We start from the raw sequence: 14,225 nt of genomic DNA on the forward strand, positions 1-14,225 counted from the left end.
AGGGAAATGACAAGTACCCAGAATAAGGCAACATGAGGAAGAGTTTGGTTTTTTTGGGTGTTCTCTCCTGATGACTATGATAAGTTTAACTGGGGCAGAGTTGCAAGTGTTTCTGCTGTGCATGTGGCAGACCCCAGCAATTAAGGGGTTAACCCAGTGATATAACTTTAACCATGTGACAGATATGGAAGAATAAATAGTGTAGCCAAACTGTGGTCAAATATGGGGAGTGTTTTATGTAGAGATGTTGTAAAAAGATGGAATTTCAGTTCCCTTTCATGGTGCCAGTATAAACACACAAAAATGCTATTTATTGGGAAAACAGTATTTTTTTTTCTTTTTTTTTTTTCCCCGATTAAGTAAAGTTTTTGTTACTAGAGCAGAATGAAATAGTCCCTCAGACCGAAGCTTCAATTTCAATACTTTCTTCCTTGTTAGAAGAGATCTGGAAAAAACTGGAAGTGGGATATTTGTGGGCTTTGGCTTCTAGATCACTGGTTGATATCTGGCTTGCACTCAGTGAATGAAAGCAGTTGTCATCTCAGAACTCTTGCTGATTTATATTTTTAGCTTGATGCTGCAATATCTAAACTTTGCCTATTCCATTTTTTTATTTTTTTTTAAATTGTCAGGATAGCTTGTTCCTTCTCTGCCTAAGAGGGGAAATAAAACACAAGTTAAAATGATAAGTGTTGTAATTCTCCTTTCTTGTCCCATGCTCTGCATAAAGGCTGCATCTCTAGGTGCATCAGCAGGAAACAGTAACAGCACCAAGTCTAGATGGGCTGCTGAGGAAATGGTATGTGAGGTCCCTTCAATCCCAGCCAGTACCTCAGGACACCTTGGCAGTGTCCTTGCTCTTTTCCAGTCCCTGGCAGTCACTAGACCAGAACCATAAGGATCTGCTGGCTTAATAATCCAGTGGTCTTTTTGGGAGGGGAAACTACATCCTGTGCAGTGACAGGTTCGGGAGTTCTCTGTAGCACTGGGACAGCATAAAAGAAGGGGCAGAGTTAGCAAAGGTGTTGCCAGCTGCAGTGTCCTGACTCACATCAGCAGTGTGTCTTCTGGTGGTGTCGAATCCATCACCCGCGTGACTAAACTTTGTTCTTCCCCCCCTTCCCTCCCTCAGGTGTCCCTTCTTGCATAGAACTACTGGAGACACAGAGAGGAGGTATCACTTACGCTACTACAAAACTGGAATCTGCATCCATGAGACAGACTCCAAGGGAAACTGCACGAAGAACGGAGTCCACTGCGCGTTCGCTCATGGGCCCCATGACCTGCGCTCGCCGGTGTACGACATCAGGTGGGGGCAGGAAGTGAACTGTTATGGAAATGAACTGTTAAATCATGTTACAACTGATTTTATAGCAAACAGACCCGTGTCTGCCTTCCCCTTACCACATAAGCTCATGCTTTGGAAAGCAGCGCAGGGAAAAGAGGGAGTGGAGGTTGGGGCTCTCTGTGGAAAAGGTAATTTCTGTACCCAAATGAAAAGTGAGGTGGTTGAAGGACAGTACTGCTTCAGCATGAAATGGAGTGATGATGAAATATCCCTTCCTAATAAGGCAAATCTACAAAATCTCTAGGGAGGATTGTCAAAATGGGGGAAGGGATCACACTTTGGAATTTCATGGGGGAGTCAAAATAGTGCATCTGGAATTCCCAGGGAATTAAGTTGGTTTTTTTTTATTACAGTTGCTGTTCAGCTAAAGATATTCTGACAAAAAAATGCATGACTGAAATGCACTCACTTAGGAAATGCCCTAGTGTGTCAGTTTTTATGCACACATACCTGACTCTTCATCTGCTCAGTCTGTTCATTTAACTCTGTCCCCAAAGGGAGCTTCAGGCCATGGAGGCTTTGCAGAATGGTCAGACAACATCTGAAGGAGGCATAGAGGGTCAGTCTGCGGTCGCTGCCAGCCATGCCATGATAGAGAAAATACTCAGTGAGGAGCCAAGGTGGCAAGGTGAGTGTCACTTAGGATATGTGGGGCTGGCAAAGTCTGGTTTCTCTGGGGTGCTTGCTTCTGTCAAAAGCTTTTGTATAGTAAATACAGATTGTGGTCATCTCCCACTGACTGGTTGCTTGTTTTGCAGATACAACGTATGTGTTGGGAAATTACAAGACAGAGCAATGTAAGAAACCCCCCCGGCTCTGTCGCCAGGGCTATGCCTGTCCCTACTACCACAATAGCAAAGACAGAAGAAGAAGTCCAAGAAAACACAAATACAGGTACTGTGATCCTGGATATGCTACTTCCCAGCTGGGTGGTGCAGTGTATTGGAAATCTGTGATGAAGGAGCCAGGATTTTGACCACTAGATAGTTGTTTTTAGCGTATCTCCAAGGCAGGAGATGTGATGGGCTGTTATTTCTCACTGGGAGAAGGATAACAAACTAAACAAGGAGTTTTCCTGTATATAGGAACCAGTGTCTCTAACAAATGAATTGTTAATCACATTACAACTCTGATTTTATAGCAGACAGACCTGTGTCTGGCTTCCCCTTCCCGCATAAACTCCTGCTTTAGAAAGCAGCACAGGGAAAAGAAAACAAAAGGAAGTTTTAATCCCCATCTAGAAACAAACTCACACAACAGTGTTTTCATGGTAAAGGATTCAGAATCATCAGGCTGCTTGTTGTGTGTGCCTGGTGATGGGGATCATGAGGCACGGGGTGAGCAGGACTGTAGCTGGACATGCATTCCTAACCAGCTGCTAAAGGCTCTGCTTTTGAGGCTCCAGGGTGTTCTGTCACTCAGCTGTCGCTGGATTTTTCAGCGTGCTGTGTCTCCCTGAACGCATTTCATCCAAATTATAGGCCCTCATTTCCTCCAACACAACAGAGCTTTTGTTGTGGTCTCAGTGGGGCTTTTCCTTAGTTCCTTTTTGAAAAACATAGGAGCAGACCAGAAAGCCAGGAGAGAAAATGCCATGGATGTTCTCGCTTCCCTTCCCCACCCCCAGCATTCACAGAAATTTTTTTGAATTGGCACTGAAATTCTGTATTTAAAAAAATTAAACAGACAGAGACCAAAGGAACATTAATCCCAACACTTTCAGGAGGAACAGGAACACTAAGGCAGTCTTCAGGCAGCAGCTGTGTGCTTTCTGCCCCTGCCTGGGCCCTGTGGGAGGGGAAGAGGTGAAAGCTTCTCCCCTCCAGATCTCCACTCCCGTGTTTTCCCCACCCCCAGCTGATGTGGCTCCTCTCATGCCGGCTGTGCTGGTGCTGCTATCTGCTTCCCTCTGCTGTTGTTTGAGGGAATGGTTAAGAGCATAAAGAGCAGGGGAAGTAGGTCACGGCAGAAATTCAGATCTAGAAAAAAAAGGACCGTTCCTGTATGGGAGAAAGAAAACGGACTTGCCTTTTCCCCGGTGACCTGACTCAGCCTCTTTTCCACATGGCCACACTATAAACCTGGAAACATACTGCTGTAAGGGTATTATGTGTTTTAGGATTAGCCAATTAACTTCTTAGCTTTCTATGAAGGTGCGGTTCCAAAACAGAAACCAGACCCAGCCTCTCTGACACTAATCACATCAGCTGCTAATATTGTTAAGTTGTGTGTGTTGGTTCAAGTTGTATTCTGTTTCAAATAGAGAATTAAGCCATGTTTCTTTCATTGGGAAACTGGAAGAAGGGGAAGAAGATGCAGTAGCAGCTGGGTAGGGGCTGGGGAAGCAGCAGCCAAGGTACAGCTGAGGGTGGGCAGCCAAACCTGCCCCCTGATCAGAGAATTTTAGCATCATAGGATGGTTTGGCTTGGAAAGGACCTTAATGATCATCTAGTTTCAACCCCCTGCCATGGGCAGGGACACCTTCTATTAGACCAGGTTGCTCCAAGACCCGCCCAGGCTGGGGCCAGGGACCTGTCCCAGACCTGCCAGGGATGGGGCAGCCACAGCTTCTCGGGGCAGCCTGTGCCAGGGCCTCACCACCCTCACAGGGAATGATTTTTTCCTTGTATCTAATCTAAATCTACTATCTTTTGGTTTAAAGCCATTACTCTCAGTCTTGCCACTCCAGGCCCTTGTCTAAAGTCCCTCTCCAGCTCTCTTGGAGCCCCTTTAGGCACTGGAAGGGACTCTTAAGGTCTCCCCAGAGCCTTCCCTTCTCCAGGCTGAACAACCCCAACTCTCCCAGCCTGTGTCCATAGTGGAGGTGCTCCAGCACTTGGAGCATCTTCGTGGCCTCCTCTGGACTTGCTCCACCACGTCCATGTCCTTCCCATGCTGGGGACCCCAGAGCTGGATGCAGCTCCAGGTGGGGTCTCAGGGCAGCGGAGCAGAGGGGGACTCACCTCCCTCCACCTGCTCAAAGTAATGAAAGCACAAAGCTCATCTGTGAGTCTGATGTATTCTCCTGCTGCCTTATTTACACAGATCTTCACCATGTCCCAGTGTGAAACACGGAGACGAGTGGGGAGATCCCAGTAAGTGTGAAAATGGAGACTCATGCCAGTACTGCCACACTCGCACAGAACAGCAGTTCCATCCAGAGGTACAGTAACCTCCTTGCTCCGTTTGGTAGTTGATAGAAAAGCCAAAAGCATTCCAGTCTTATGAAATAAATTAGTGTGCCAGGTGGGAGAACATGTGGGCTGCTTGTAGTGTAGTCCTGGGATACAGAGAAACTGCATATTGGGAGTAAGCTGAAATTCAGCTGCCTGACAGATTTTTGTTAGGCAGACCACATGGGAGGAGGTAAGAAAAGTGGGGAAAAACCCAAGTGTGAGAGCAGTCTCATGTATGGGGCCATTAGGAAAGCACGATGTGGGTCTGCATGTGAGCATACGGCATCTGTTTCCCTGAATAAAAGCTTGTGGTTGATGATGATAGCACTGAACACCACTGAGCTCTTGGTTGTCAGCATGCCCAGAGCATTCCAATATCCTCACAGAAAGTGTAATTAAGACCTTTTCGTAGTCTGCTTCATGTTACAGTGTTGAAAAGCTTTGTTGGGCCCGTATCGGCAAAGTAACCATTGTCACCGCCTGTCAAACTGGGGGGAAAGGGAATAATCCATTTGCTACAATCATTGTCAATGGTTTGTTATTTTCCTTGCAAACATGTGGCTGGAACTTTCTGTGCTGTCATCTGTCAACTGTTTCCTACCTTTTGCCATTTGTAATATTCATGGAGCCTCCAGTAAGACTGGGGGACTTCACCTTTGGGTGAGCTGGTGTGTGGTGGGTTGGTCTTTGGGTGAGCTCTAGCTGTGATGGGCATATTTTGGTGTTTCCAGAACTCTAATGGGTTTTCCTTTCTTTGAAGCAAAGCACTGAAATGGTCACCCTGAGCTCTGCTGGCCTTTGCACCTTTTATCTGTCCCTCTACCTTGCTGTTGGAGTTTCTTCATAGAACTTTTGTACCTGGGCTGGTGGCCACTGTTATTTTCTGTTCATGTCAGTTGTCGGGTTTTTTTTGTTTTCTCCCATCCTTAGATCTACAAATCCACCAAATGCAATGATATGCAGCAGTCTGGCAGCTGTCCCCGAGGACCCTTCTGTGCCTTTGCACATGTGGAACGTACGTGGACTACTTCTCTCATCTTTCGTGGGTATTTGAGCTATGGAGAGCTTCTGACCAAAACAGTTTAAGATACAGGGCTGAAAAACCAGAACTTCTGTGAAGGTTTTTCAAACTGAAGTGTTAACTTTGATAATTTCTATAAAACCATGCTAGTGTGGAAGGTGTCGGCAGAGCTGGAGGCAGTAGGTGCTCTGTAGGACTTGGCCCTTAGCTCACTGTCTCTTGAAGGATCTCCCTCTGTTCCCTCTCACCTGCTCAGTTCTCTGTGTCAGTTCAGGAGGATGGAAATGGACAAAACTGCTTCTCTTCTGTGCATGGATGAACTGTACCTAGATAAGCTGCAAAGTGTTGTGCTTTAAAAAGCTGAGGGTAAAGTTGCTAATTATAGATAATATATCGATACATTAAAAAAAATTAAATGCTGTTTTGCTATTTATGAAGTTTTACTTAGAGTTTAAATCTTTAAGTCAGGTTGAAGAAGAAAAATATGCAGCTTTTTTCCTGCTTTTCCTTAAATCTTCTTCTCTCAGTAGCTCCCTGATTTATAGGGCATTATTTCAATCCTTACTTTAATCATCTAGTGATGCTGTTTTGATTGTGGGAGTTCTATATACAGGTGGGTACTAACATTCATAAATAATGGTTAGTTCCTGTCCTATGGCTTCTTCTTGGTTTCTGCACTCCAATATCACTGCTGACTTTGCAGCAATTAGAGCAGGTTACTCAGAACTCAGTAGATTGGCTCTGATATACTGACTCACTACATGGCCTTGAGAAAATCTCTTTGTTATTTGATTATCCTTTGTAAATGAGGGAATTAGTAATTGCTGCCTTTGTCAAGGAATGGGGAGAGTAAATTCCCTGCAGGTTATACAGTTCCTTTTATAGGAGGCCTTGTTGACAAGCAGTAATTATAGATGGAGCTGTGGGCTGTAATCACCCAAAACACAGGAGTGCAACTACACAGTGTGATCCAGCAAGCTTTATAGAATGAAGTCTTGATAAAGGAAAGTGTTTTGCAAAATTCCTTTGGTATAATGTAGTATTTTTAATTAGGGATGCCGTGCTCCTGAAAATATTGCTGCATTTGATATTATACTACTTAAAGGGAAAGTAACATTCTGTGGCACTTTGGTCATTCCAACCTGGTTATTTCTTGTGCTGTCTTATGGAGTTACATCTTTTAGTCCTTCCTTAGCCAGCTGAACACTGAGGGCCTAATTCAATTAAAATATCTGCTCCAGGCATGACTTTTGCTGATTATTAGCAAGAAATGTGTTGAAACCAGCACTTCAAAGATACTGCAATACAGGTGTAGTGTCAGTTCTATAGCTGTTTCTGTAAAGATGCTGACTTGTGTTAGATGTAAATACTACAAGTCTACAGCATCTTTACCTTCTGAGCCACTGACACCTTTTTTTTTGGTAATGGTTTGTACTGAGCACAGATGGAAACTTAACTCCCTCAGCTAATTATAATGCACCCATCAACTTTATGCCTAGCAATGAAGGAAGCTCTGCTTAGTTCAAGAGAGCTGAATGAATAACACACAATTCATGCAGGGAAGATAATTTTGGAGCAGCATTAATGGACTAAAGAGCAGCACAGTGTGTCTGTGATGGCAGTAATAATGCAAGGAGTATTAAATGAGTGGTAGCCGTTTGCCAAATAAGGTTTCTCTTTGCTTCTATACTTACAAACAGGCGCTTGTAGAATATTTTTTCCTCTGAGGAGTATCTAGGTATTCTTGTTCCTAAATGTCTTGTGCCCCACTGCAGTTTTACAGCTTTGAGTAACGTTGCCTGTGCTTTTATCCCTTGCAGAGCCTGCCCTCAGTGAAGATCTGCAGCAATCCTCGGCCGTGTCCAGCCCCACACAGCCAGGACCAGTGATGTACATGCCGTCGGCAGCTGGGGATTCTGTTCCAGTCAGCCCTTCCAGTCCCCATGCCCCAGACCTTAGCAATGTATGTAGCCCTGTGGAGAAGCCTTGTCCATAGTCTGAATTTCTCTGAGTCACTGTTCCTTCTCCCAGGAAGACAAATCTTAACTGTCCAAAAGCCCAAAGGATATGAGATTTTTCTTCTAGTTCTCAGCTCCCCGCTCTTTAGAGGGATCTGGTTGTTTTTTGGGGTTTTTTTTTGGAACATACATTCAATGGCTTTAGTATTGTCCTCTCACCTCCAAAGTTTCTAAGCCTTCCTTTCTGTGCAGAGTTTGTTGATGTACTTTCAGGAAAGTGGAATATATCCGCACATGAAGCCCAACTCCTTCCTGTCTGGAGGTACATATTGGGCTTAGTTTCCAAGTCCTTTAATTAAGGGCTGTGAGCCAACAACCTCTAAAGTACATAACTACAATTGAGTTTGTTTACATATGTAATCTCAGAGGCTTAGCCTGTGCATATTGTGTGTTGCATTATAGGATATCCTTAGTTCCCTCCCTCTCCTACTGCTGGGGATAGCTGAACTCTGAAATATGTTTAAATGATGCCCCAGACTGTTGGTAATACTTTATTTTAGTTGTCCATACAAGAAGGGAGATGTTTAAATGCTGAACAGATACTCACAGTAAGATAAGAAGCCCATGGAATGCAAGTCTGCATTTTTACTTAGGTTTTTTTCTGTTTGTTAAGTCTTTCTTGTTTGCACTGCTCTTGATAAGGTGTGTAACCTTTTCAAATGGTTGGTAGAGGTTTTGAGGAGGTAAAATGACACGAGTTTAACTCATTTGAAACTGGTCAGAATGGGGTGAACTCATTTAGGACCTCTGTTTTATCTTATTCCCTCTCTTTCAAAAGAGAAGCTGAGTTTGATTTTACTGGTGCCAAAGCCAACATAACAGTTCATAGTTGTCCTGAATTTGATTGCAGCTAGAATTCCAAACAGATCTTGAAAAGTCTGGATGTAATATTGTCTCTTACTAAATAACACTGTGGAAAGAAGTAAAAACCAAACCCCCTTCATCTTATGAACATATCATCTAAAATCTCTGAAAGCTGCAGAGAAGTTGAAGATATCTCCTACGTATTAGACCGTTTAGGTCTTTTCTATCTCAGGCTCTTAGTCTTTTAAACAGTCTTTCCTAATCCTTGGATATGTGCCAAATGGCAACACATGTCTGTCTGTGACTTCATCACTCCACAGGGCATCTGCATGTAGCTTACAAACAAATATGGCTTTACTGGTGATCATTTTACATGATGAATTAATCAGAGAAAAAAGGTCCCTGTAGCCGCCAGCCTCACGTGGCCTGTTCTGTTTTGTATTTGTACTGTAGGTGTGGAATAAATCAGGAACTCTGCCAACTAGCCCCACCTCCACCACAGTGAGTAGTATCTTTGCGACTGTAGGGAAGCGTGGACAGCAGAATGTCTGGATAAAAATAAACCCAAAACATTGTAGGCTGCTCCTTTTTTTTTCTTTTTTTTTTTTTTCTTCCCCTAATGCCAGCCCAGACTGTGCCACATTTGAATCTGTGATGTCTGGAGCACAGTCATGCTTGTCAGTGCAGGTGAATGGTTTTTTGTCCCAGAGAAATGGGATATTTGCATTGATCCAGGTGGACACATTCTCTAAAGCTCATCTTACTGCTGTCTGTGGCTTCATCTACAGTGCAAAACTAGCCTTATTGCATGTGATTGTGGTCCCTGGTATTAGTCCAAAGAATGGAACTGTTGGAAATCATTGAGGTTTTTTTTAATGCAGCTGTTGATACAGCTTTAATGTCTGCATTAAAGCTTTCAGATTTCCAACTGGAAAGCAAAAAATACAGTATTACACAATAGCTCAGATATGTTTGGTTGTTCTGACTGCCAAAGCACCTTTCCAGGTTCCACACTACTACCCAGAGTCAGACAGGATCCACTGTAGCCTAAGGAAAGAGAATAGAGTTATGGTCAGGTTGGAAACTTGGATCAGTCACATCTGAGGCTTCAAAAAGGATAAATGTCACTAGAGCTGTAGGTTGGATTTTACAAGACTGCACTCCAAAGGAGCGACAGTAAAACCATAATTGTGGGACTGTAAAAATCCAGTGGAGCTTTTCCCTGTTTTTTTAATTACTGTTTACTGAAAGCTTGTGTAGTTTTGTTGACTGTCAGTGTAATCGGTCTGCAAACAGTGAAGTGAATTGAGCCCTTCCATGGGGTGCCTCTCCCCTTCATGTCATTGCTCCTGGCTGGCTGTACTTTCCTGACACTTGTTCCTTCTGTTAGATTCTTTGTAGGAACAGCAGTCTTGGAAGCCCATCTAATATATGTGGGTCTCCTCCCGGTGCCATTGGAAAGCCCCACAGCTTGGAGACCATTGGTTTTCCTCCAGACTCAGTAACAGCAGCCGGCAGCTACAAGAAGGCACCGGGGTTTGAGCGAGAAGATCAGGTGGGGGCCGAGTATTTGAAGAGTTTCAAATGCCAGGTTAGTAGGGAATATTGGCTGGAAGAGCTGGGGGGATGAGGAAGAATGAGAGATTGCCCAGTCTAGCTTGATTGTGTTTTTATTTTTGATGGAACAGAAGTGGGGAAGCACTGTTCTCCTGTGCATTTCCAGATCTCTGCTGTTGCTTTCAGCCTCCCTTCCAGCCCCTTTCATCTTACATCCATTCTTGTCTGCCTTGCTGCCATCACACACTCTGTTTTGTGGAAGTGGAGCTGCTGCTTGTTTTCCCAACCCCTCACAACTCCTGTCCTGTGTTGACCCTCGGTAGCTTCTCACATCACTTCTTGGTCTTTCTTTTTCCATATTTAGTTCCTTGCCAAGAGTTGCTGTTTCTTTTGCTGTATTGTCTCATTGTCTCATCCTTCCTTCTCTGTTCCCACTCCAGACTCTTACCTTGACCTCTATGACTTGGTTTGCCTTCTGTTTTCACTGTTCTTTCTCTGGTGTATTAAAAATGTCATGTTAGTTGTGTCTTTACTCTCTGGCCCTATCATTCCGATCCTTGACTCTCTCCTGTGGCTTCTGTATTAAATTTCAATTCCTCATTCTCATTTGAAGACTCCTCTGAATCTTACCCAATCCATATCTTTTAATGACATTCCCTCTTATCCCTTTTGGATATCCCAGTCTCGCCTTGCTGCTTCCCCAGTCTTCTTCCTGGTGTCATGCCTTATTCATAGTGCTCCCTAGGCCTGCAACAGTCTCTTCCATCTCTTTGCCACACATGAGCTTCTTAGTGTGAATTTGCTTTCTTGATGTTACAATGAATAGTTTCTCTGCACTGTCCCTTCCAACCTGAGCCCAACCCAGAGCTCCGGTCTCAGGTTTTATGTCTCACTGGGTTTGTAATTGTAATAGAACAACATCTCGATTTAGGGGGAAGGGAGTAGCTACTTGCATGAGGAGGTGCCTGCAAAAATATCTCCCAAGTTCTTTTGAAAAAAAAATATAAAAAGGAATAAGAATACCAGGTCTGTGTTGCCTGAGAACAGAGATGACAAGAAGAGCTGCTTTCAGCCTCGCTACGTTTAAGCTCTTGTCTGTGCCATTAAAAAAGTCAGCCTTAATGAGTCTGTACTGCTGCTTCTGTATTGCACTGCTGTGAGAAAACAGTGGAAATATCCCGTCCAGACAAGATCTTGCATAAAGTAGTTGAATTTAGAAGCAGACTCCATGGGGTTTGTTTTATTTATTTTTACAGCTTTGGGAAAATATGACCAAGCTTTGCAGTAGGACCAAGTCTTGAACACTGTTTAGTCTAATTAAAATGATGCAGTGACAAATCCAGATTAAGCTATATGCATGTGTGCTCTCTTATAAATGCTTCCATTGTCTGGCTTAACGGGGATGTGGCTTAGAAAACTGCAAATTGATGCAACACGTCTTTGGGGGTAAAGAGCAGACCATGCTGTGATCCTGGCACTTCTCATGGGCACAGCAGCTTGTAACAGTTGTTTAGAAACAAAAGAAAAAGCATGTCCTCGTTCTCTGTGGCCTCTGCTGCAAAGGAGGAGTGAACCCAGAGCTGAAGGACTGAGAGAACCCCTGTCTGCTGCCAGCAGAGGCAGAGTGCCAGGGAGGCCCTGCTTTGGAGAAAATGGGCAGCAAGCCTAAGCCAAGGAGAAAGGGGTTGGAGCATGAATAGGACTTTTAAAAGGAGGGCCAGAGGATGAGCATTTATATCTGAAGTTGAATCTGTGCTACAAAGATGCTTTATTCACATAGCTTCTTAATTATGTGGCTTTAATTAAGCAAAACCTGTGTTAAATGACTGGAATAAATAGCTATTAAGGTATAGACAGAAGTAATCACAATTGCCTTATGCTAGCCTTCTACAGACAAAATTAGGTGTCTCATAAATGTCCTGATTTAATTTTATTTTAATCTGTAATTACTTACTTTTTAAATTCTTCTGTAATTCCCTTTGGCTGCAGTGGGCACCAGAGATTCTCATGTACCCTGTAAATTGGACCACTAATTAGGCATTTAACTTTGTCAACTCCTATATAAAAACGTTGGAGTCGCTCTGGCTCAGCTCTGCAATGGGCTTGTCATTTTTCCTCTGTAGAATTAGTACAAATAGTTTCTATCTTATTAGAATGAAAAATACACCTTCTGTCTTAATAGATTCCACATAGTTTGTGGTAAGGCTGAGCCAGCAGTTAAAGCTAAAAATACTTTTCCCCAGTCCCAAAAGATTTAGCAAGCTGGAAAAATGCTGGCTGCACTGGAAGGACTTGAATGCCACGACCAGGAGGTGTTCCCAAGTCCTGACACACAGCACAGTAGGTTTGTTCCATGCTGGTCAGAAAACATTTAGTTTCACTCATAATTTATGTCCCTTCCCCTCTTCCCTGACTGCAGCAGAGTGAGCTAGAGAATTTCAGCCTGTCCTTTGAATTTTTGTCTCGATGTATGCCCTTTCTAATGTTATTCAGAGCTAAAGGAGACTGGCTTAGTGGTGACATTTGGTTTGCTCATGTTTTGTGAATTCAAGGCAGTGGGAATTGGGACTAACGTGGAAATGGGTTCACTTTTCCCCTCCTTAAAGGAAAAAAACCCCTTCTAGTACGACTAAACTGCAGCAGAGCAAACTCCCTACGTTGGCAGGAAGCCTCTCAGTGGGGGCACGGCTGTGTAAGTGCCTTCCCTTCAGCTGTGACGTCTGTGATAGCACATTTTGTGTTCAGAGGAGTGTCGGGGGGGCAGGGATGTGTGGGATAATGTAGCAGGCGTGTTATCAGACACACACAGATGCACTCACGTAACGCAGCTCCCGCTCACAAAGGGGAACAAGCCCGTGATGGGTTCAGTGGCAGTTCTGCTGTGTGTAAACACACTGCATGTTGTTCAGGGAGGCGTGAGAGAGTGGTACCCACTGCAGAAGGATCTTTGTGTCCATATCTCAACTGCCTGGCTGCCAGGCTTTGACCTCCCCATCTGCCCACAGGCGTACAGCTGAGCAGGGAAAATGATTTAATGAAGTAAAACCAAGGGATGAATTCTTCCGCTGCTCTTTCGCCTGTCTGGTTATGTCATCCCTCTCCAGCAATCATTTATCTTTGTCATGAGACTGTTTAAGCCAAGAAGTCAAGGCATATCACTTCAGCGGGGTGTCTCGTGTGCTGCTGTTGCACATCTCCCTGCAGAGATGGTGCCTTGCCTGCATTTGGGATAAAAACCATCGTGTGCACTTTATGCCTGGAATATGTCTGTGTTTCAGACTGGGGAGGCTGGAGAGGGAGTAAACAAGCAGCACTGACTCTCGGTACCTTTTTTGCTCCCTCTCTGTGCCCAGAGGCTGTGATTGATCTCCCTGTGCCGTGTCACAGCACGGGAGGAAGGGAGCAAGGTCTGCAGACAGACTGTTACACACTGACGGGCTCCTGAGGCCACTTCCTTCCCAGCTGAGTTCCATCAGAATTGACTGATGTTGCAAGGCAAGAGAATTGATATCCATTAAGGATATAGTGCTGGAAGGTCCTTAAACTGAATTTTTAGGCTGGGTAGTGGAATTCTAAGTGTATGTTGGCATTGTGAACTTTTGCAATTCCAGACAGTCTTAACCTCACTTACGTTTTATAGCTTTGAGCTCTCATGTTAATGGATGGGGGAAGGATTTTTTATAAAATCAGTTTTAATGATTTTTTTTGAAAGTTGATTAGTTATCTCTGTATTTTGCTTTGCAGTCCTAGCTGGGAGCTGGAAGAGCTTGAGCAAAAACGTAATATACAGACTTTATTTTCCCCAAACTGAAAAATATTTACATAATTTAAAAATGTAGTATGCCTCCCACCATTTCTGGCCCTTTCTGACTTTTAGATGCTAGTAGGGCTGATGAGTTAGTTATAGCAAGGCAAAATAATTCATTTTTGATCTTGGTTCTTAGGATGTGCTTTGTGGTAGCAGGGGACTTAGAGCAGCACTGAAGGCAAATGTCACTGTGACAAGTCTTTACATAACTCTAGGGGTGATATCTTGGTGTACAGAAAGCATAAATTACTTGGAGCGTTTTCAGTTTGCTGTGCTTTCCCTCTCTCCAAATTCTCTAGTGCCTTGAGCAGACCGAGAGAGGAGTGGACTGTGTTTCCCATTTCAAATTTTGCTAAATAATCCCCCTGCTTATCTTTTGTTTTGTTTCTTTACTGCAGCAAGCAAAAATGAAGTCCCACTCACTGGAACACAGGACCCAGGAGCAACCTTTGTTACAGCCTAAACAGGTATGGTACTGCCAGCAGGGCTCTG

At 43.9% G+C, this 14,225-nt stretch overlaps 1 protein-coding gene across 5 annotated transcripts in view; it reads left to right on the forward strand.

Moving 5' to 3' along the window:
• UNK (unkempt family zinc finger) overlaps positions 1 to 14,225 on the forward strand; it is a 46,764-nt gene that overhangs the window by 20,414 nt on the left and 12,125 nt on the right. For 3 of the 5 annotated variants that reach the window (XM_017832990.1, XM_017832992.1, XM_017832994.1), the window contains exons 3-11: positions 1,133 to 1,309; positions 1,846 to 1,976; positions 2,107 to 2,242; positions 4,395 to 4,512; positions 5,456 to 5,540; positions 7,367 to 7,509; positions 8,822 to 8,869; positions 9,759 to 9,959; positions 14,132 to 14,200. In XM_017832990.1, coding sequence (XP_017688479.1) covers positions 1,859 to 1,976; positions 2,107 to 2,242; positions 4,395 to 4,512; positions 5,456 to 5,540; positions 7,367 to 7,509; positions 8,822 to 8,869; positions 9,759 to 9,959; positions 14,132 to 14,200 — 918 coding nt within the window. In that variant the 5' untranslated portion in view covers positions 1,133 to 1,309; positions 1,846 to 1,858. The remainder of the gene's footprint in view (positions 1 to 1,132; positions 1,310 to 1,845; positions 1,977 to 2,106; positions 2,243 to 4,394; positions 4,513 to 5,455; positions 5,541 to 7,366; positions 7,510 to 8,821; positions 8,870 to 9,758; positions 9,960 to 14,131; positions 14,201 to 14,225) is intronic. The other 2 variants (XM_017832991.1, XM_017832995.1) reach the window with 2 other exon arrangements.

This window comes from Lepidothrix coronata, unplaced genomic scaffold (assembly GCF_001604755.1).
Source record: "Lepidothrix coronata isolate B3197 unplaced genomic scaffold, Lepidothrix_coronata-1.0 Scaffold210, whole genome shotgun sequence".
In the NCBI taxonomy this organism is placed as follows: Eukaryota; Metazoa; Chordata; class Aves; order Passeriformes; family Pipridae; genus Lepidothrix; species Lepidothrix coronata.